This window comes from Bufo bufo, chromosome 10 (genome assembly GCF_905171765.1).
Source record: "Bufo bufo chromosome 10, aBufBuf1.1, whole genome shotgun sequence".
Taxonomy (NCBI): Eukaryota; Metazoa; Chordata; class Amphibia; order Anura; family Bufonidae; genus Bufo; species Bufo bufo.
In genome coordinates this window covers 9,523,092-9,545,893 of record NC_053398.1, presented here as the reverse complement: position 1 = coordinate 9,545,893, position 22,802 = coordinate 9,523,092, and the positions used below count along the sequence as shown (strand labels likewise).

General features: G+C 44.7%; 1 protein-coding gene across 1 annotated transcript in view; it reads right to left on the bottom strand.

The window, feature by feature from the left end:
• PTPN5 (protein tyrosine phosphatase non-receptor type 5) overlaps positions 1-22,802 on the bottom strand; it is a 52,426-nt gene that overhangs the window by 3,377 nt on the left and 26,247 nt on the right. Inside the window, exons 3-11 of the mRNA XM_040409767.1 lie at positions 17,141-17,245; positions 14,214-14,440; positions 9,148-9,334; positions 6,962-7,046; positions 6,508-6,590; positions 4,890-5,027; positions 3,398-3,508; positions 2,736-2,893; positions 1,397-1,510 (exon numbers count right to left, since the gene is read on the bottom strand). Of these exons, the coding sequence (XP_040265701.1) occupies positions 1,397-1,510; positions 2,736-2,893; positions 3,398-3,508; positions 4,890-5,027; positions 6,508-6,590; positions 6,962-7,046; positions 9,148-9,334; positions 14,214-14,440; positions 17,141-17,245 (1,208 nt within the window). The remainder of the gene's footprint in view (positions 1-1,396; positions 1,511-2,735; positions 2,894-3,397; positions 3,509-4,889; positions 5,028-6,507; positions 6,591-6,961; positions 7,047-9,147; positions 9,335-14,213; positions 14,441-17,140; positions 17,246-22,802) is intronic.

Below are 22,802 nucleotides of genomic sequence, written 5' to 3'. Positions count from 1 at the left end.
AGAGTCATCAGAGTCATCTCATTAGAGGGCTGGGTCAGCAGAGTCATCTCACTATCATTATAAGGAGGGTCAGCAGAGCTATCTCATTATTATTATTAAAGAGCTGGGTCAGCAGAGTCATTTCATTCCCATTAGAGGGCAGAGTCATCAGAGTCATCTCATTATCATTAGAGGGCGGGGTCAGGAGAATCATCTCATTTTCATTACGAAGGGAGGGAACTTAATGACAAATGTTGCCACTAATCTACTATTGGAGGCCTAGATAAGGCAGGATAGCTGCACTACACGAACAGATAAGGCTCTGTAGGGAGCACTACTGACACTCCTTGGCTGGATGGGAGTAGCACTCCATGACTTCTTTAAGACTGTATTAGTCTATGAACACTTTCCTGTCCATTAACTCCCATTCATGAGCAACTACTTTTGAGACAGTGAAGGGATCTGCCAGAATGCTGTCCTCTACTTTCAAGGGAAGTTCTTCCCTTGAGAATGTCGCACCCTGTCCTATAACTTGGTTTTTGGCTTCTATTGTAGGATTGTATAGCAGGAATATTCAGAGATATTTGAGTTGAGATGTATTAATTGCTATTTTCTTGGCTGGATCTTTGGTGGCCATAAATAGCGCAGTCTGCTTCTCAACTATAACTAACGAATGATTCATTCCTGAATCCAATGATTGTACATTAATAATCCTATCATTTGTATAGCGCTTTTCTCCTGTCGGACTCAAAGCGCTCAAGAGCTACAGCCACTAAGGGCACGCTCAAGTGGACACCCTGCAGTGTTAGGAAGTCTTGCCCAAGGACTTCCTACTGAATCAGTACTGACCCTACCTAGCCAGGATTCGAACCCTGGTCTCCCATGCCATCTTAACCAATACACTATCCAGTCACTGCAACAGTTACCAATGCAAAGTGCCAGCATGGTATACTGTACCTACTGCCCATGATTGGGGGGATCAGCCAACTCCTCACATGTTATATCAGTCCTTGGCCAATACACTTATTCATAAAACCAAACCACCCATCATCCTCATCATCTGCAAACCTTATCTCATCCTAGGCATGTTATCACAAGATTTGACTCGATGGAAGGAACAGTTAGGTTCGAAAGAGGTGAAGAAGATGGACAGTGAGGACAGATGGAGACAAGCCATAGAACTGAGAAGCTTGAAGACTCAAACATAAAATGTGACCTCCTAAAGATATCCTGTCTATATGGTGGTTTGAGGCTGAAAAAAATCTTCATGCCCATGACAATGCTTGATGCCCTTACCAATTGGGGGTTTCACTGTTCCCAATGTCAAGTCTAAAACTAGGCCCTCAACCCAATTTGATCCTTATCCAAACGCAGGAGGTTTTGGCAACTGATCAAAATGATTTGGGTGTTGTCTTACCTGTCTAACCTCAGTTGGCAGGTGGTCCTCAGAATGTCCACCATCCCCTCATTCTTCAGCTGTTTACACAGAATTGTGGTGGCAATGAAGCAGCCGGTTCTTCCAATCCCTGCGCTGCAAGACAGAAGACATCTGCTAAAGCAAAGTCATCATAAATGTCTATCATCAGAATACCCCTTTAATAGCTAAGCAGACTGGCCAATAAGGAGTCTTTGAGAGCTGATAATCTCTGAAGCCATATTGGCTGTCATTCAGCTTTCCCTTTAACACATGTATCATAAAAATGGCTGAATGACTAGTATTTAATGGGTGTCTTACTTAGGAACCGGGACATACTGGGATATATATAGTGTATATATACAGTACAGACCAAAAGTTTGGACACACCTTCTCATTCAAAGAGTTTTCTTTATTTTCATGACTATGAAAGCATAAAAACTATGAATTAACACATGTGGAATTCTATACATAACAAACAAGTGTGAAACAACTGAAAATATGTCATATTCTAGGTTCTTCAAAGTAGCCACCTTTTGCTTTGATTACTGCTTTGCACACTCTTGGCATTCTCTTGATGAGCTTCAAGAGGTAGTCCCCTGAAATGGTCTTCCAACTAGTCTTGAAGTAGTTTTTGCCCTTTTGCCTTCACTCTGCGGTCCAGCTCACCCCAAACCATCTCGATTGGGTTCAGGTCCGGTGACTGTGGAGGCCAGGTCATCTGGCGCAGCACCCCATCACTCTCCTTCATGGTCAAATAGCCCTTACTTTCAAAGTTTTCCCAAGTTTTCGGCTGACTGACTGACCTTCATTTCTTAAAGTAATGATGGCCACTCGTTTTTCTTTACTTAGCTGCTTTTTTTCTTGCCATAATACAAATTCTAACAGTCTATTCAGTAGAACTATCAGCTGTGTATCCACCTGACTTCTCCTCAACGCAACTGATGGTCCCAACCCCATTTATAAGGCAAGAAATCCCACTTATTAAACCTGACAGGGCACACCTGTGAAGTGAAAACCATTTCAGGGGACTACCTCTTGAAGCTCATCAAGAGAATGCCAAGAGTGTGCAAAGCAGTAATCAAAGCAAAAGGTGGCTACTTTGAAGAACCTAGAATATGACATACTTTCTGTTGTTTCACACTTGTTTGTTATGTATATAATTCCACATGTGTTAATTCATAGTTTTGATGCCTTCAGTGTGAATCTACAATTTTCATAGTCACGAAAATAAAGAAAACTCTTTGAATGAGAAGGTGTGTCCAAACTTTTGGTCTGTACTGTACAGTGGGAATGTCATATTTGGAATCCCAGGCCTTACCAGGTCTGTCCAGTGACTCACCTGCAGTGGACAATTATAGGTCTGTTATTATGCTCGGCCTTCATGGCTTCCTCCACATCTTCCACTAGCTTTAAAAGTGCTGGGGCCTGATCCGGGGTCTTCTGGTCCGGCCATGACGTGTACCAGAAATGTTTCAGACTCCTTTCTTCCTCACCATTCTAGAACATCAACCAAACATTCAAGAAGATGGAAACGATTTCTGTTCAAGGTCAACCTATATAAGGGGGTTGGGAATACGGCATCTTGTAAGAGGCTCTACCCTAATGTCAGATGGAGATATAAAGTGTTAGAACATGGAGGGTCACAGGTTACTGGTTATATATCCGGCCGACTACACAGCAGTTTGTCTGAGGAGGGGGCAGTCATTATTGGGTGTAGGTAACTGCAGTAGGTGACCCTATAATGTGGACAGTTGCGATGAGAGTGCCAGGGGTTCAGTGCAAGGATTGATGGAACATGTTTCCTCGTGGGTTGAGACAAAGATTTACCTCATGGACACGGTCAAGAACCGTGGGTGTGGTATACATTTTAAGGATGGGACTTATATAAAAAAAAGTGTCCATAAATGTTCTCCTTAAAGTCAAATGTGATCTATTGGGAGAGGACAGAAGCGGACATTCTCCATTAATAAACCGCCTGGGGTCTGATTTTACTTTTCCTACCTTTAAAGTCATGAGTCTTAATACGTAGTCGTCCTCCTGGATGATGTTATTCACGGTCACCTCTATTCCTTCATAGAGGCCATGTTTTTCCGGCCAGTATTCTGTACATTTCTGTGTAGAGATGAGCAAGTCAGCAACACAAATCAGACGGTGCAGCTGCCCCCCAAGATGCAGAAGAGTCCTGTATATAGACCCCAGGCCGGGCCCAACTTGTATACAGAATCCAGGACAGACCCCTCTGCATACAGACCCCAGACCATATCCACCGACAGATCTCAGCCCAGAACCCCCTTATATATACAGACCCCAGACCAGAATCCAGTGTGAAGACCCCCTCCTGTACATATTCCCCTGACCAAACCGTCCATGTTTACCAACACAAGGCTAGAACCTTCTTGTAAACAGACCTAAGACCCCCTCCTGTATACAGACCCTAGACCAGAATCCCCCAGTGTCTATACCCCCTCCTGTATACAGACTCCAGACCAGACTCCCCCAGAGTACAGACCACCTCCTGTATACAGACCCTAGACCAGAATCCCCCTGTGTCTATAACCCCTCCTGTATACAGACTACAGACCAGACTCCCCCAGAGTACAGACCTCCTCCTGTATACAGACCCTAGACCAGAATCCCCCAGTGTCTATACCACCTCCTGTATACAGACTACAGACCAGACTCCCCCAAAGTACAGACCACCTCCTGTATACAGACCCTAGACCAGAATCCCCCAGTGTCTATACCCCCTCCAGTATACAGACTCCAGACCAGACTCCCCCAGAGTACAGACCTCCTCCTGTGTACAGACCCTAGACCAGAATCCCCCAGTGCCTATACCCCCTCCAGTATACAGACTCCAGACCAGACTCCCCCAGAGTACAGACCACCTCCTGTATACAGACCCTAGACCAGAATCCCCCAGTGTCTATACCACCTCCTGTATACAGACTCCAGACCAGACTCCCCCAGAGTACAGACCACCTCCTGTATACAGACCCTAGACCAGAATCCCCCAGTGTCTATACCCCCTCCTGTATACAGACTCCAGACCAGACTCCCCCAGAGTACAGACCTCCTCCTGTATACAGACCCTAGACCAGAATCCCCCAGTGTCTATACCCCCTCCTGTATACAGATTCCAGACCAGACTCCCCCAGTGTCTATACCCCCTCCTGTATACAGACCCTAGACCAGAATCCCCCTGTGGGCATACCCCCTCTTGTTTACATTTCCTAGACGAAACCCTGCCTGTTTACAGACCCCAGACCAGACCCCCAAATACCCCTTCATAGATCTCAGCTGAGCATGCATCCTTGTCCGCCCTGTTGCTTGACATCTGTTGTCCATGGAGAGTCACAAGGCCCCAAACAGATTAGATGGTCGGCCGGTCTTGTTATAATCTGTACTGGTTTTGTACTGAGGCCCAGGAGCTTTAAGGTCTGCCTCTGTCCACATGCACACTGGTTATCAGGATGAGGTAGAAGCCTCTCACCTCATTGACTTCCTCAATGTTGGTGATCATGACGATAATAGGTGACTGCTGCTGCCAGACCATCTTCCAGAAATCCGCCACCGTGTTCACAGTGGGTCCCTGAGTTGCAATGTAAACTTTTTCCTTTTCTCCATAACCCTGGGGAAGAGGAGAGGACATATGAGGGGGACTGTGCAGGAACCAGGGGTCCACATCGGTGCATATAACAGTCGAACTGCACATTAAAAGCTAGCCTTAAAAGGGACTGTCCGAAATCAATCACCCCTTTTTCTGATGCATTACCCGGGTACCTTCAAGTAATCAATAATATCTCCTTAAAGGAAACCCTAAAAGTCCATTTGGAACAGGCAGGGTAGCACCAGTTTATGATTCCTGCTGGGAAGGGGGTGATATGATTGCTGACAACTGGAGCTGTTATGGGGCACTGAGGCTGCCTCTGTTATGGGGGTACTGCGCCTGTAACAATAACTACTATGGGGGCACTGTGGCTGTAACTATAACTGTTATGGGGGCACTAAGGCTGGCCCTGTTATGGGGGGCACTGAGGCTGTAGGCTGTAACTATAACTGTTATGGGAGCACTAAGGCTGGCCCTGTTATGGGGGGCACTGAGGCTGTAGGCTGTAACTATAACTGTTATGGGGGCACTGAGGCTGTAACTGTGACTGTTATGGGGGCACTAAGGCTGTAACTATAACTGTTATGGGGGCACTGAGGCTGTAACTATAATTGTTATGGGGGGCACTGAGGCTGTAACTATAACTGTTATGGGGGGCACTGAGGCTGTAACTATAACTGTTATGGGGGGCACTGAGGCTGTAACTATAACTGTTATGGGGGGCACTGAGGCTGTAACTGTGACTGTTATGTGGGGCACTGAGGCTGTAACTATAACTGTTATGGGGGCACTGAGGCTGTTACTATAACTGTTATGGGGGGCACTGAGGCTGTTACTATAACTGTTATGGGGGGCACTGAGGCTGGCCCTGTTATGAGGGCACTGAGGCTGTAACTGTGACTGTTATGGGACCACTGAGGCTGGCTCTGTTATGGGGTTCTGTGCCTGTAACAATAACTACTATGGGGGCACTGTGGCTGTAACTATAACCGTTATGGGGGCAGAGAGGCTGGCTCTGTTATGGGGTACTGTGACTGTAACTATAACAGTTATGGGGGCACTGAGGCTGTAACAATAACCGTTATGGGGGCAGAGAGGCTGGCTCTGTTATGGGGCACTGAGGCTGTAACTATAACCGTTATGGGGGCAGAGAGGTTGGCTCTGTTATAGGGTACTGTGGCTATAACCGTTATGGGGGCAGAGAGGTTGGCTCTGTTATGGGGCACTGAGGCTGTAACTATAACCGTTATGGGGGCAGAGAGGTTGGCTCTGTTATGGGGCACTGAGGCTGTAACTATAACAGTTATGGGGCACTGAGGCTGGCTCTGTTAGTGGGCGCTGTAGCTGTAACAGTTACCGGGGCACTGTGGTTGTAACTATAACAGTTATGGGGACACTGAGGCTGGACCTGTTATGTGGGTACTGTGGCTATAAGGACCCCTATTATCTTCTATTCAAGTGGTGTGAAATTCACAGAACAACACAATCCCGCTCCGCTCACCCTTATATAATTAGCATTTATATAAGAACTCAGAGGGTCATCCTCCTGGTCTGGTGATGTAAGGCACACTCTGCTATGAGGGTCTGCAAAATACAAAAAGATGTGAGTGGTCATAGAGCTGACTGAGCCCAGCCCTACATGTATTGTAATGATTCACTGCTTCATTGTAGTTCCTCTCATTGCTGACAGATGGCAGTAATGAGCAGTCCTGTTTCCTTTTATATTGTACTGCTGGAATTATGGCACTTTCTTCTTCTATTCTGCTTCATCACAGACCTGCCTGATATCTAATACTCAATTATCAGTCCGGCTGGTTCAATCTGCAGAGGTTTATAAGTAAAACTAAATGGAAAATATATATCCTTAAAATCAATGGTCAAACATTGGCAACTTCCCATGGCTAAAGGCCCCTGGCCCACACACCGGTATATGTGCTACTGGACCCAGGACTTACTTGGGAGGATGGTTTTGTATCTGTTTTTCCGCACTAAGCCGAGGATTTCATATTCCTTTGGATCAACAAAGTTCATTGGGATTTCCTGAAAAAAAAGCAACAACACAGAACAAAATATTACTGTAGAGGGAAGTGGAATAATCGTGCATATATGTATATATATATATATATATATATATATATATACCCCAATTATATATATATATATAGTGACACAGGGAGAGGTTTTGTCTGGAAAAACAGGTCAAATACCGGACCGGATTTTAAGTGCCGGTCCGGGTTTTGGCAGCACCTGGCTGTCCTTAAATAGGCAGCTGGGCTCAGAAGCCAGGTCTCTGTGTTGGGATCTGGGAGCCTTGTGTCTGGATAAAGGCTTGCTACCTGTTTGGCGTGAAAACAGGTTGGTGCTGCTATACTCAAGGACTCTTTGAGGCAGAATTACTGCATGGTGTGAATTACCACCAACAGCGCAAGGTGACTTTTTGCTTGAATATGACGGCTTGTTTTGTCACTTGCCTAAAGTGTGGATAAAATACTGAACTGTTTGACCCAAAGAACTTGTTGTTGCCTCTATACTGCGTCCGCTCCTCCTGTCTACCAGAGCGAGTCCCCACAATATATAATTATATCTAAATGTAGCCAAAATAATGCCCCCCCCAGCTGATGCCTCCTAGATGACTGGACAATTATGTCCAGTTGCGGTCACTTCAAAAGACAGAGGATCAATAGAGATCCTCTGCCTTTAGAAAACATCTCCGGCAGGGCCAGAGATGTTTTGCATTACAGGGACAGGAGAACAGAGAGCTCCCCTGCCCCTATATGCCGCGTACCATTACAGCGCCAGAGGTATGCAATCTCTTCACAGGCGGGAGGATCAAAGCATCCCCCGCCTGGAAGCGCGAGCTGGTGTGGTGATGTCATATCACCGCGCCAGCCCACGTGGACTTGCCTGCGGGAGCGAGCGCCGCGGGGCTTAAATAACCCGGCGGCGCTGCGCTCAGGCAGACAAGTTGAGCCGTGCGAGGATCATCCACTAAGACGAGCAACCCCTGGAAGTCGAGCATTAGTGGCTAAGTATCATTAACCCCTATAACACCAACGTATTTCCCTGCCTATAACCCATTGTTTCCCTGCCTATTCCCTTTACCACCAACGTATATATAATTTATCCCTGTACCCCTGCAAAAGCCCACAGTTCATTAACCCCTGAACTACCAATATAACACCTGTATCCCTGCCCATTACCCTATATAACCCTGCATTACAGTTAACCCCTTCACTGCTCCCTTGCAGTGCCATTTCCACCGCATCAACCCCTAACCCCTGCCATCCTATTTAGCCCTTGCATTGCTGGTATTGTAATTAACCCCTTCTATACCCAGTAGGGACAGTATATAGAGCCAGGAGGGTGGGCTGCTAAATAACGTGTGTGTGCGTAAGTGTATTTTTAGGTAGAGTTTGGGGTGGAATTGTGTAAGATATTGTGTTTAGTGTAGTTAGGTATATTGTAGTGTTGTTAATATATTACTGTGTGCGACTACAAGTATATATATTTATATGTCCATTGATATAAATATGTGTAGTTATAGCAATAATTAGACTGTAGACTTGTTATTGTATAATAAATACGTTATTATTCATAGTACAGCGTATAGTGATTTATTGTAGTAGAAATTCGCATGTAGTTCAGTTCAAAGTAAGTGCAACAAGGAAGTCAGTTGTTTGTATTGAAAGTATAAACAGGCGGAGTTATCAATAGACGACTCACGCCTGTTTGTGAATATTAATTATTGATATTAACACATAATATTAATAATTTATATTTCCTTTAACAGTTACAAAAGTCAAATTTCTATAAAATATCTCCTTCCGAAGAAATAACATGTAAATCTGTCTGTGCTAAATGTCCATGTTATAAGATCAATTGAGAGTGGGATCACTGCTCTCCGGATTATGCTGATCGTGTATGGCCGCCATGAGGAGCCCAGACCTGATGCGGCAGCAGACAGGTTGGAGGATTTTTACAATAACTCCCTGGCAGGGGCAAAGCAGTGTGGGCGAGTATCTGCACCTGGTACCAGGGGTCTGCGGGGCACCAGCAAGCCTTGCCCAGGGTACATTTATTTCATGCCAATGGCTAATTATTCATTTTGGTTCTGCTTCTCATAAAACAGCCAACGACTTACAAAGAACTCTTTCTGAAGCTCAAAAGAATCCAGGGCTTTGTCATGCAGCTCCTCTGGAGTCAGGACGTTGCTGGCGGTTTCAAGACATTCCCGAGTGGACTGTTCCCGTGGGGACATGATGTGGCCATATGGCTCAGTGGACCCTGGGGTGCACATGTCCAGAGTCAGAGATACATTGGAGCCCCTCCTGTAGAAACAGATAGACCTTCATACTCCTGCTGTAAAGGAGATCAGGAGCTACCAAAGAGCAATGTGATTCTGTAAATATACAAGACCAAAGGCTCCAAATTACAGCTTGTATTATACTTCAGAGCTGCACTCACTATTCTGCTGGTGGAGTCACTGTTAACATTACATTACTTATCCTGTACTGATCCTGAGTTACATCCTGTATTATACTCCAGAGCTGCACTCACTATTCTGCTGGTGGAGTCACTGTGTACATACATTACTTATCCTGTACTGATCCTGAGTTACATCCTGTATTATACTCCAGAGCTGCACTCACTATTCTGCTGGTGGAGTCACTGTGTACATTACATTACTTATCCTGCACTGATCCTGAGTTACATCCTGTATTATACTCCAGAGCTGCACTCACTATTCTGCTGGTGCAGTCACTGTGTACATACATTACTGATCCTGTACTGATCCTGAGTTACATCCTGTATTATACTCCAGAGCTGCACTCACTATTCTGCTGGTGCAGTCACTGTGTACATACATTACTTATCCTGTACTGATCCTGAGTTATAGCCTGTACTATACTCCAGAGCTGCACTCACTATTCTGCTGGTGCAGTCACTGTGTACATACATTACTTATCCTGTACTGATCCTGAGTTACATCCTGTATTATACTCCAGAGCTGCCCTCACTATTCTGCTGGTGCAGTCACTGTGTACATACATTACTTATCCTGTACTGATCCTGAGTTATATCCTGTATTATACTCCAGAGCTGCACTCACTATTCTGCTGGTGCAGTCGCTGTGTACATACATTACTTATCCTGTACTGATCCTGAGTTACATCCTGTATTATACTCCAGAGCTGCACTCACTATTCTGCTGGTGCAGTCACTGTGTACATACAATACATTACTTATCCTGTACTGATCCTGAGTTATATCCTGTATTATACTCCAGAGCTGCACTCACTATTCTGCTGGTGGAGTCACTGTGTACATACATTACTTATCCTGTACTGATCCTGAGTTACATCCTGTATTATACTCCAGAGCTGCACTCACTATTCTGCTGGTGCAGTCACTGTGTACATACATTACTTATCCTGTACTGATCCTGAGTTACATCCTGTATTATACTCCAGAGCTGCACTCACTATTCTGCTGGTGCAGTCGCTGTGTACATACATTACTTATCCTGTACTGATCCTGAGTTACATCCTGTATTATACTCCAGAGCTGCACTCACTATTCTGCTGGTGGAGTCACTGTGTACATACATTACTTATCCTGTACTGATCCTGAGTTACATCCTGTATTATACTCCAGAGCTGCACTCACTATTCTGCTGATGCAGTAGCTGTGTACATACATTACTTATCCTGAACTGATCCTGAGTTATATCCTGTATTATACTCCAGAGCTGTACTCACTATTCTGCTGGTGGAGTCACTGTGTACATACATTACATTACTTATCGTGTACTGATCCTGAGTTACATCCTGTATTATACTCCAGAGCTGCACTCACTATTCTGCTGGTGCAGTCGCTGTGTACATACATTACTTATCCTGTACTGATCCTGAGTTACATCCTGTATTATACTCCAGAGCTGCACTCACTATTCTGCTGGTGCAGTCACTGTGTACATACAATACATTACTTATCCTGTACTGATCCTGAGTTATATCCTGTATTATACTCCAGAGCTGCACTCACTATTCTGCTGGTGCAGTCACTGTGTACATACAATACATTACTTATCCTGTACTGATCCTGAGTTACATCCTGTATTATACTCCAGAGCTGCACTCACTATTCTGCTGGTGGAGTCACTGTGTACATACATTACTTATCCTGTACTGATCCTGAGTTACATCCTGTATTATACTCCAGAGCTGCACTCACTATTCTGCTGGTGCAGTCGCTGTGTACATACATTACTTATCCTGTACTGATCCTGAGTTACATCCTGTATTATACTCCAGAGCTGCACTCACTATTCTGCTGGTGGAGTCACTGTGTACATACATTACTTATCCTGTACTGATCCTGAGTTACATCCTGTATTATACTCCAGAGCTGCACTCACTATTCTGCTGATGCAGTAGCTGTGTACATACATTACTTATCCTGTACTGATCCTGAGTTATATCCTGTATTATACTCCAGAGCTGTACTCACTATTCTGCTGGTGGAGTCACTGTGTACATACATTACATTACTTATCGTGTACTGATCCTGAGTTACATCCTGTATTATACTCCAGAGCTGCACTCACTATTCTGCTGGTGCAGTCACTGTGTACATACATTACTTATCCTGTACTGATCCTGAGTTACATCCTGTAGTATACTCCAGAGCTGCACTCACTATTCTGCTGGTGCAGTCACTGTGTACATACATTACTTATCGTGTACTGATCCTGAGTTACATCCTGTACTATACTCCAGAGCTGCACTCACTATTCTGCTGGAGCAGTCACTGTGTACATACATTACTTATCCTGTACTGATCCTGAGTTACATCCTGTATTATACTCCAGAGCTGCACTCACTATTCTGCTGGTGGAGTCACTGTGTACATACATTACTTATCCTGTACTGATCCTGAGTTACATCCTGTATTATACTCCAGAGCTGCACTCACTATTCTGCTGGTGCAGTCGCTGTGTACATACATTACTTATCCTGTACTGATCCTGAGTTACATCCTGTATTATACTCCAGAGCTACACTCACTATTCTGCTGGTGCAGTCACTGTGTACATACATTACTTATCCTGTACTGATCCTGAGTTACATCCTGTATTATACTCCAGAGCTGCACTCACTATTCTGCTGGTGCAGTCACTGTGTACATACATTACTTATCCTGTACTGATCCTGAGTTACATCCTATATTATACTCCAGAGCTGTACTCACTATTCTGCTGGTGCAGTCACTGTGTACATACATTACTTATCCTGTACTGATCCTGAGTTACATCCTGTATTATACTCCAGAGCTGCACTCACTATTCTGCTGGTTCAGTCACTGTGTACATACATTACTTATCCTGTACTGATCCTGAGTTACATCCTGTATTATACTCCAGAGATGCAGTCACTATTCTGCTGGTGGAGTCACTGTGTACATACATTACATTACTTATCGTGTACTGATCCTGAGTTACATCCTGTATTATACTCCAGAGCTGCACTCACTATTCTGCTGGTGCAGTCACTGTGTACATACATTACTTATCCTGTACTGATCCTGAGTTACATCCTGTAGTATACTCCAGAGCTGCACTCACTATTCTGCTGGTGCAGTCACTGTGTACATACATTACTTATCGTGTACTGATCCTGAGTTACATCCTGTACTATACTCCAGAGCTGCACTCACTATTCTGCTGGAGCAGTCACTGTGTACATACATTACTTATCCTGTACTGATCCTGAGTTACATCCTGTATTATACTCCAGAGCTGCACTCACTATTCTGCTGGTGGAGTCACTGTGTACATACATTACTTATCCTGTACTGATCCTGAGTTACATCCTGTATTATACTCCAGAGCTGCACTCACTATTCTGCTGGTGCAGTCGCTGTGTACATACATTACTTATCCTGTACTGATCCTGAGTTACATCCTGTATTATACTCCAGAGCTACACTCACTATTCTGCTGGTGCAGTCACTGTGTACATACATTACTTATCCTGTACTGATCCTGAGTTACATCCTGTATTATACTCCAGAGCTGCACTCACTATTCTGCTGGTGCAGTCACTGTGTACATACATTACTTATCCTGTACTGATCCTGAGTTACATCCTATATTATACTCCAGAGCTGTACTCACTATTCTGCTGGTGCAGTCACTGTGTACATACATTACTTATCCTGTACTGATCCTGAGTTACATCCTGTATTATACTCCAGAGCTGCACTCACTATTCTGCTGGTTCAGTCACTGTGTACATACATTACTTATCCTGTACTGATCCTGAGTTACATCCTGTATTATACTCCAGAGATGCAGTCACTATTCTGCTGGTGGAGTCACTGTGTACATACATTACTTATCCTGTACTGATCCTGAGTTACATCCTATATTATACTCCAGAGCTGTACTCACTATTCTGCTGGTGCAGTCACTGTGTACATACATTACTTATCCTGTACTGATCCTGAGTTACATCCTGTATTATACTCCAGAGCTGCACTCACTATTCTGCTGGTTCAGTCACTGTGTACATACATTACTTATCCTGTACTGATCCTGAGTTATATCCTGTATTATACTCCAGAGCTGTACTCACTATTCTGCTGGTGGAGTCACTGTGTACATACATTACATTACTTATCGTGTACTGATCCTGAGTTACATCCTGTATTATACTCCAGAGCTGCACTCACTATTCTGCTGGTGCAGTCACTGTGTACATACATTACTTATCGTCTACTGATCCTGAGTTACATCCTGTACTATACTCCAGAGCTGCACTCACTATTCTGCTGGAGCAGTCACTGTGTACATACATTACTTATCGTGTACTGATCCTGAGTTACATCCTGTATTATTCTCCAGAGCTGCACTCACTATTGACTTGTGACTTGACTTTTTCACTATCATGTAACCGTCTAGAGCAGGGATCAGCAACCTCCGGCACTCCAGCTGTTGTGAAACTTCAACTCCCAGCATGCATACTTGCTCTGCTCTTCTCAGAACTCCCATAGAAGTGAATGGAGCATGCTGGGAATTGTAGTTTTACAACAACTAGAGTGCCGAAGGTTGCCGATCCCTGGTCTAGAACGTTACTACTAGCAGCTTTAATTCTAGGGCTTTGTCTCCTTCAGTTTTGAGCTGCAACTGAATTTAGAAATCATCACCTTTCCTGCAGCCCCACAGGTTTCACGGACAGAGTTCCCAAGTCTATGTCCCCTCTAATGTCCATCAAACAGTCAAAGACGGGGGTGTCTGGTACGGGGTCTAGGTCCAGGAATTCCTCCACTTTGTCATCTGTCCATTCCGAGTAGGTGAAGGAGGGCTGGCGGCTCACGGATTGGCGTCTGTCCTCCGACAGGACTGGTTCAGCATGAGACTTGAGGTACCATATCTGGAAATTAGAGGGTGGGAGAGAGGACAAGCTGAAGATTCATTGTACCCTCTTCCATTCCAGCCGAGACAATGGGCCTGATGTGCGTACGCTCCCCTGTGCGCACACCGCCCTATTGTGCTCATGTATATAGCCTTGTACGCTCTGACTTTTATTTCATTTGAAAGCATTGCAGTGGAACAGTGTGGAAACAGAACGCGGCGTCGTGAAGCCCTATTGTTGAGGGAGAGAATCTAAGTGTGCGCATCACAAACAGCAGGAAAAACATGCGAGCGGCTCTGCGGAACCTGACGTGTCCTCGCTTCCCTGCCGCAAACCCACCCTGCTCAGCCAGGGCTGCCGTTCTTATGCAGAATAAATGTTAAAAAAACTTATTAATAATGTATAAAACTTCTAGATTTTTCTAATATATTTTATGTTTCAATTCCTTGCCATTTTCAAAATCTCTGCTTGCTGTCAGTGGGTGAGAACACTTGTGTTCCATTTAGAGGCAGTAAACTTGTACACAGCTGGTCCTGTGCTCAGCTCAGAAGGGTATACAATTGTATCAAGTCTGGACATTGTTCTGTGACTCCAGACTGATACATTGTAGCAAACTACCAGCTGCTAATGATGTATTAGAGCAGGGGGCTCAAACAAAGCGGCCCACGGGGAAGCGTGTGGCCCCTGCCGCAGTTATCTATGCCCCGTGAAGCCGCGCTGTTCATTGTGGGAGCACTGATCAGTACAGGACAGACAGGAGGCGCAGGGAGCGGTGAGTATGGCATTGCTGGTGCTGCGTTACTCACCGCTCCCTGGTCCTCTTCACACAGCGCTGCGCGTTGTCAGGACGCAGTGCTGTGGTGAAGAGCCAGAGTGGTGGTGTCGCCCAGGGGATGAGAGGGGAGGTCTGCATTTCGGGGATGGAGGGGTTGGGTGGAGGTTATAGGGGCGGCAGCGGTCTGATTTGGAGTCTGCATAAATTTGGGGTCTATATATATTTGTATAAATTTGATCTGAGATCTGTGTCAATTTGGGGTTTCATTTAGGGTCTGTATAAATTTGGGATCTTTGTAACTGTGGGGTCTTATCTGGGATCTAATCTGGAGTCTGTATGAATTTGTGGACTGATCTTGGGTCTCTATGAATTGGGGGGCTGATTTGCAGTCTGCATTAATTTTGGGGTCTGGTCTGGAGGTCTGTATTCATTTTGGGGGTCTGTATTAACTTTGGAGTCTGTCTGGAGGTTAGTATAAATTTGGGGGTCTGTATTAATTCTAGTGTTTGGTTTGGGAGTCTGTATTCATTTTGGGGTCTCATATGTGGGGTCTGCATTAAGAAGGGGCTGCCCCGCGATGTGAAATTTACTTTTGAAAACTGATTAAGCCTCATTCACACGTCCGTGCTTACATCCGTGAAGATGTCCGTGACTGATCCGTGTGGGGTCAGTGTGTCCGTTTTTTGCTGTCCGTGTGCCGTCCATGTTTCACTGACCCTGCACAGCTGAAAAATAATTTTCAAAGCATCTCTTCCTAATGATCCGTGAAACACAGATGAAACCCAACGGCATCTGTGTTGCATCTGTGGTTTTCACGGACCCACAGACATTAATGGGCGTGATGGATCCGTGAACATAGACAAAGTAAAGCGTGCATCTGTGCTAAAAACACGGACCCACAGAATGGGGTAATAAAACGAGTGTGAACATTAAAATGAAAGGTGACGTGTGGAGCGTACGTGGAGAACATGTACAGCACACCTACGTGGAGCACTGACGTGTGAATGAGACTTTAGAATGTCACAAATAAGTAGTGGTACCGCTCTCTCACCACTATGGGGAGCTCTTGGCGTCATTCCCGAGCATGGCTGGCTGAGATGAAACTCAGGGGCGGTGAGTGTGACACACGTATGTGATATATGTGGATATTACATGCCTGTAACACAGTACAGCGAGTATCCGCTTCCCAGCTGAGAGCAGGTTTACTGCCTCTGAATGTAGCACCAGCATGTTCTCATTCACTGACAGCAAACAGATATATTGGAAATGGTGACGAACTGACATACAACGTACAAAGTACAAAGGTCCATTTGTACAGTGTAAAGCTTAGTTATTTTACAATGTAAAGTTCTGCAGTTCTTTTTTTATGTCGTTTGCGTTTTCAAATTCTTCACCTATTTTCAAGATTTCTGCTTGCTGTCAGTGAATAGGGATATTCTTGTTTACATCCAGTCTTGATCATGTCCAACTGATACAGCTACACACTGCTTGTGACAAGAGAGATGTCTGATACACTGTAACGAAGTCTGCACCTGTGTTTGTGCTTCTCACCTACAGAGGATCCAAATGTAGCAGACCTGCCTGTATAGAAGTGTTAGGTCTATGTAGGTTTTCAGCCTGTGGATTGAAGTGTTTCTATTCACTGACAGTAATCAAAGATCTCGGAAACAGTAAGTAAGTGTAACTTTCAATATTTGAATCTACAACTGAACATTTAACCCCTGCCTCTCTGCCCAGGGATGCCCCCAAAACCGGATTGGAACCCCCTTACCGTCGTTGTGTGTCCAGTTTGATGCACACAACTTCCTCAGGCTCAGGAACACCCACAAAATCACCCAGAAAATGCCCATTTTGGAACACATTCACCCAAGCAGTGAAAAACGTGAAGAATCACAAAGTCATCTTCCTCTGAATCCACCTGATGAACCCAGATGTCTACGTACCATGGTGCCAATCAATGCCATGACAGCCACGACAAAGAAAATGATCACCAGCACAGAGCCGGGCATCTCCCCCGTCCAGAATCCGCTCTGCAGGGTGGTTAAATCCTAGGAGAGAAGAAGGTGAGTAATGTCAGACTGAAGACTTTACATCATAATTTGAAAGAACCTGCTATTTTTACTGTGTATCTCTCCATGACCTCCCCAAAGATCAGTACACATCTCCTGAAATACTCGGTGCTGCTGGGACCCTGCTCCTTCCACTATGTAACTCTCACCCTGTGACCTCCCACAAGATCAGCACACTCCTCTCCTGAAACCCTCTGTGCTGCTCGGGACCCTGCTCCTTCCACTATGTAACTCTCAGCCCGTGACCTCCACAAGATCAGCACACTCCTCCCCTGAAATCCTCTGTGCTGCTGGGGAACCCTGCTCCTCCCACTATGTAACTCTCACCCTGTGACCTCCCACAAGATCAGCAAGGATTAGAGGAACCGTATCAGACGGGAAGAAAGAATCAACATGGCAGACAAGTCATAAATGGCACATCAATGACAGGTTGGCCGGAGGACTTCTGTAAACAACAGGGGATGGTGGATGCCCAGAATTTTTTTTTCTGTCCCCTAATAAATTAGGCATGTAGGAAGTCCCAGGTAAAGTCCTATTTGACATTTGCAGTTTTTTAGCCAATCACATGACATTTACTTGCCCCACATTTTCTGCACTGAGTGCCAAAAACTTTCACCCCCCCCCCCCCCCCCTTCAAAAAAAAAAAAAGAGCATTACACAATTCCCTTGAAATTCAATTGTTCTCTTTGGCAGGGGCAATTGCAGAATATGTGAGGGAAAGGGTCCCTCTTGTGTTGATAAGTGGTACTGCACTTGAGTTGTCTAGTGTAGGATTATCTTGTTGGATCATGTAGCCTATGATAAGCTCATATCTGTGCACTAAATGCAGCCGCATCTGCACCTTCCATCGACTTTCCTGTAGGACCAATGGAAATACATTGCCCTAAAGAACGGACACATCCCTGATGGTGGAGTTCCCCTTTAAATGCATTTTTATAAATCATCCCAGATTGAGTTTACAGCGACGTCTCTCTGATTCATTGTATTTTCAGAATAAATTGGGTTTTCTTCAGTTACAATGAAACCTTTTGGGAAAATGAGTCTGACCAACACAAGGTCTAACCCCCGACCACGAGGTGGGCGCTTGCACATCAATCACATTATTCACAGTCTATGACTCAGGAACTGATCATATTTGGATCCTGGGGATGGCTTGCAGGCTCCAGATGGTCTGTATGAAAATCTCATTTAGGATCCATCTGGAGGATGATAAGGTTTGCAATCCTTCCCTGCCGTTGCATTAAGGATACTCTGGTGTCGGTGCTGCTAGTGTGTTCTTCCACACCACAAACTGAGTTACACCAGTGCAGTTCGGTTAAAAAGCTTCTGCATCCATCGCCGTCATTTCCCCGAAGGCTGTGCAGAACTGCAGCGCTGCACTGATGCCGTAGCGGTGGAGGGCTGGGGTACAGAGTTCTCTGATGTCACAGATTGGCACTGATCCGCTACAGCAGAAAGAGCCAAAATGTGTCTGCCCCCTTCCCCTGTGTGCGTTGTCCATCTGGGCACTGTATGCCGTAAATGGGTGTTGTACAGTATGTATAATCTGGGCAATGTATGCAGTATCTGCACACTTCAATCAGAAAGCAGGTAATGTATACATTATCTGGGCGCTTTATGCAGGACATAATGCGGTATCTTCTATCTAGGCACTGTATGTATTATCTGGGCAACTTATGCGGTATATATTATATCAGGGCACTGCATGCAGAAGGAGGAGAACTTTAGGAGGAAAATGATTGAATTATCTGGGCTACTGCGTGTCGTATGCATTATCTGAGCACTTCGTTGAAAAGTGGACAATTTGTACACTCTATATTAATATGCCTTCTATCTGGGCATTGTATGTATTATCTGGGCACTTTATGCCCTGCACGCTGGAAGTGGCTGCTGTATATTAATCTAGGCACTGGATGGAGAAAATGGGTTTTGCATGAATGTTCTGTGCACTGCATACAGTAAAGGTGCACTGTGCGTGCGGCGGGCACTTTGTGTAGAAAATGAGCGCATTATCTGTGTACTGTACTGTATGCAATAAATTCGTGCTGCATGCTTTACCTGGCCATGTATTCAGTATATAATGCTGTATATTCTATCTGGGCGCTACAAGATAAAATGGATTTTGTATGTACTATCCGGACACTGTATGCAGTAAAAAGGGCGCTGTATCTGAGCGCTTTACGAGAAAAATGATGACTGTATTATATGTGCAAATGTGTGCAGTAAAGGAGTGCTGTGTGTATTATATATGCAGCATATACAATAAATAGATGCATGCATTACTTGGGTACTTTTTGCAGTAAATAGGCGCTGTATGTATTATCTGGGCACTTTATTGAGGAAGAAGGCATTATAAGCATTATCGGAACAATTTATGCAGCAAATAATGCATCTACTGTCTGGACACTGAATGCAATGAAAGGGTGGTGTATAACTTATCTGGGCACTGTGTGCAATAAACTGGTGCTGTATGACTTATCTGGGCACTGTGTATAGTAAATTAATGCTGTATGTCCTATCTGGGCACTGTGTGCAATAAACTGGTGCTGTAGTCCTATCTGGGCACTGTGTATAGTAAACTGGTGCTGTACGTCCTATCTGGGCACTGTGTATAGTAAACTGATGCTGTATGACTTATCTGGGCACTGTGTATAGTAAACTGATGCTGTATGACCTATCTGGGCACTGTGTATAGTAAATTAATGCTGTATGTCCTATCTGGGCACTGTGTGCAATAAACTGATGCTGTATGACCTATCTGGGCACTGTGTGTAATAAACTGGTGCTGTATGACCTATCTGGGCACTATGTATAGTAAATTGGTGCTGTATGTCCTATCTGGGCACTGTGTATAGTAAACTGGTGCTGTATGTCCTATCTGGACACTGTGTATAGTAAATTGGTGCTGTACGTCCTATCTGGACACTGTGTATAGTAAATTGGTGCTGTACGTCCTATCTGGGCACTGTGTATAGTAAATTGGTGCTGTAGTCCTATCTGGGCACTATGTATAGTAAACTGGTGCTGTATGACCTATCTGGGCACTATGTATAGTAAATTGGTGCTGTAGTCCTATCTGGACACTGTGTATAGTAAACTGGTGCTGTACGTCCTATCTGGGCACTGTGTATAGTAAATTGGTGCTGTAGTCCTATCTGGACACTGTGTATAGTAAACTGGTGCTGTACATCCTATCTGGGCACTGTGTATAGTAAATTGGTGCTGTAGTCCTATCTGGGCACTGTGTATAGTAAACTGGTGCTGTATGTCCTATCTGGGCACTGTGTATAGTTAACTGGTGCTGTACGTCCTATCTGGGCACTGTGTATAGTAAACTGGTGCTGTACGTCCTATCTGGGCACTATGTATAGTAAATTGGTGCTGTAGTCCTATCTGGACACTGTGTATAGTAAATTGGTGCTGTAGTCCTATCTGGACACTGTGTATAGTAAACTGGTGCTGTACGTCCTATCTGGGCACTGTGTGCCGTAAATTGGTGCTGTAGTCCTATCTGGTCACTGTGTATAGTAAATTGGCGCTGTACGTCCTATCTGGGCACTATGTATAGTAAATTGGTGCTGTACGTCCTATCTGGGCACTGTGTATAGTAAATTAATGCTGTATGTCCTATCTGGGCACTGTGTATAGTAAACTGGTGCTATATGTCCTATCTGGGCACTGTGTGCCGTAAATTAATGCTGTATTTCCTATCTGGGTACTGTGTATAGTAAATTAATGCTGTATGTCCTATCTGGGCACTGTGTATAGTAAACTGGTGCTGTATGTCCTATCTGGGCACTATGTATAGTAAATTAGTGCTGTATGTCCTATCTGGGCACTGTGTATAGTAAATTGGTGCTGTAGTCCTATCTGGGCACTGTGTATAGTAAACTGGTGCTGTATGTCCTATCTGGGCACTGTGTATAGTAAACTGGTGCTGTATGTCCTATCTGGGCACTGTGTATAGTAAATTAATGCTGTATGTCCTATCTGGGCACTGTGTATAGTTAACTGGTGCTGTACGTCCTATCTGGGCACTATGTATAGTAAACTGGTGCTGTAGTCCTATCTGGGCACTATGTATAGTAAACTGGTGCTGTATGACCTATCTGGGCACTATGTATAGTAAATTGGTGCTGTACGTCCTATTTGGGCACTGTGTATAGTAAACTGGTGCTGTACATCCTATCTGGGCACTGTGTATAGTAAACTGGTGCTGTACGTCCTATCTGGGCACTGTGTATAGTAAACTGGTGCTGTACGTCCTATCTGGGCACCGTGTATAGTAAATTGGTGCTGTAGTCCTATCTGGGCACTGTGTATAGTAAACTGGTGCTATACATCCTATCTGGGCACTATGTATAGTAAACTGGTGCTGTACGTCCTATCTGGGCACTGTGTATAGTAAACTGGTGCTGTACGTCCTATCTGGGCACTGTGTATAGTAAATTGGTGCTGTAGTCCTATCTGGGCACTGTGTATAGTAAACTGGTGCTATACATCCTATCTGGGCACTGTGTATAGTAAATTGGTGCTGTACGTCCTATCTGGGCACTGTGTATAGTAAACTGGTGCTGTACGTCCTATCTTGGCACTGTGTATAGTAAACTGGTGCTGTACGTCCTATCTGGGTACTATGTATAGTAAACTGGTGCTGTATGTCCTATCTGGGCACTGTGTATAGTAAATTGGTGCTGTACATCCTATCTGGGCACTGTGTATAGTAAATTGGTGCTGTAGTCCTATCTGGGCACTGTGTATAGTAAACTGGTGCTATACATCCTATCTGGGCACTGTGTATAGTAAACTGGTGCTGTACGTCCTATCTGGGCACTGTGTATAGTAAACTGGTGCTGTACGTCCTATCTGGGCACTATGTATAGTAAATTGGTGCTGTAGTCCTATCTGGGCACTGTGTATAGTAAATTGGTGCTGTAGTCCTATCTGGGCACTGTGTATAGTAAATTGGTGCTGTACGTCCTATATGGGCACTGTGTATAGTAAACTGGTGCTGTACGTCCTATCTTGGCACTGTGTATAGTAAACTGGTGCTGTACGTCCTATCTGGGCACTATGTATAGTAAATTGGTGCTGTAGTCCTATCTGGGCACTGTGTATAGTAAATTGGTGCTGTAGTCCTATCTGGGCACTGTGTATAGTAAACTGGTGCTGTACGTCCTATCTGGGCACTGTGTATAGTAAACTGGTGCTGTAGTCCTATCTGGGCACTGTGTATAGTAAATTGGTGCTGTAGTCCTATCTGGGCACTGTGTATAGTAAACTGGTGCTGTACGTCCTATCTGGTCACTGTGTATAGTAAACTGGTGCTGTACGTCCTATCTGGGCACTGTGTATAGTAAATTGGCGCTGTACGTCCTATCTGGGCACTATGTATAGTAAATTGGTGCTGTACGTCCTATCTGGGCACTGTGTATAGTAAATTAATGCTGTATGTCCTATCTGGGCACTGTGTATAGTAAACTGGTGCTATATGTCCTATCTGGGCACTGTGTGCCGTAAATTAATGCTGTATGTC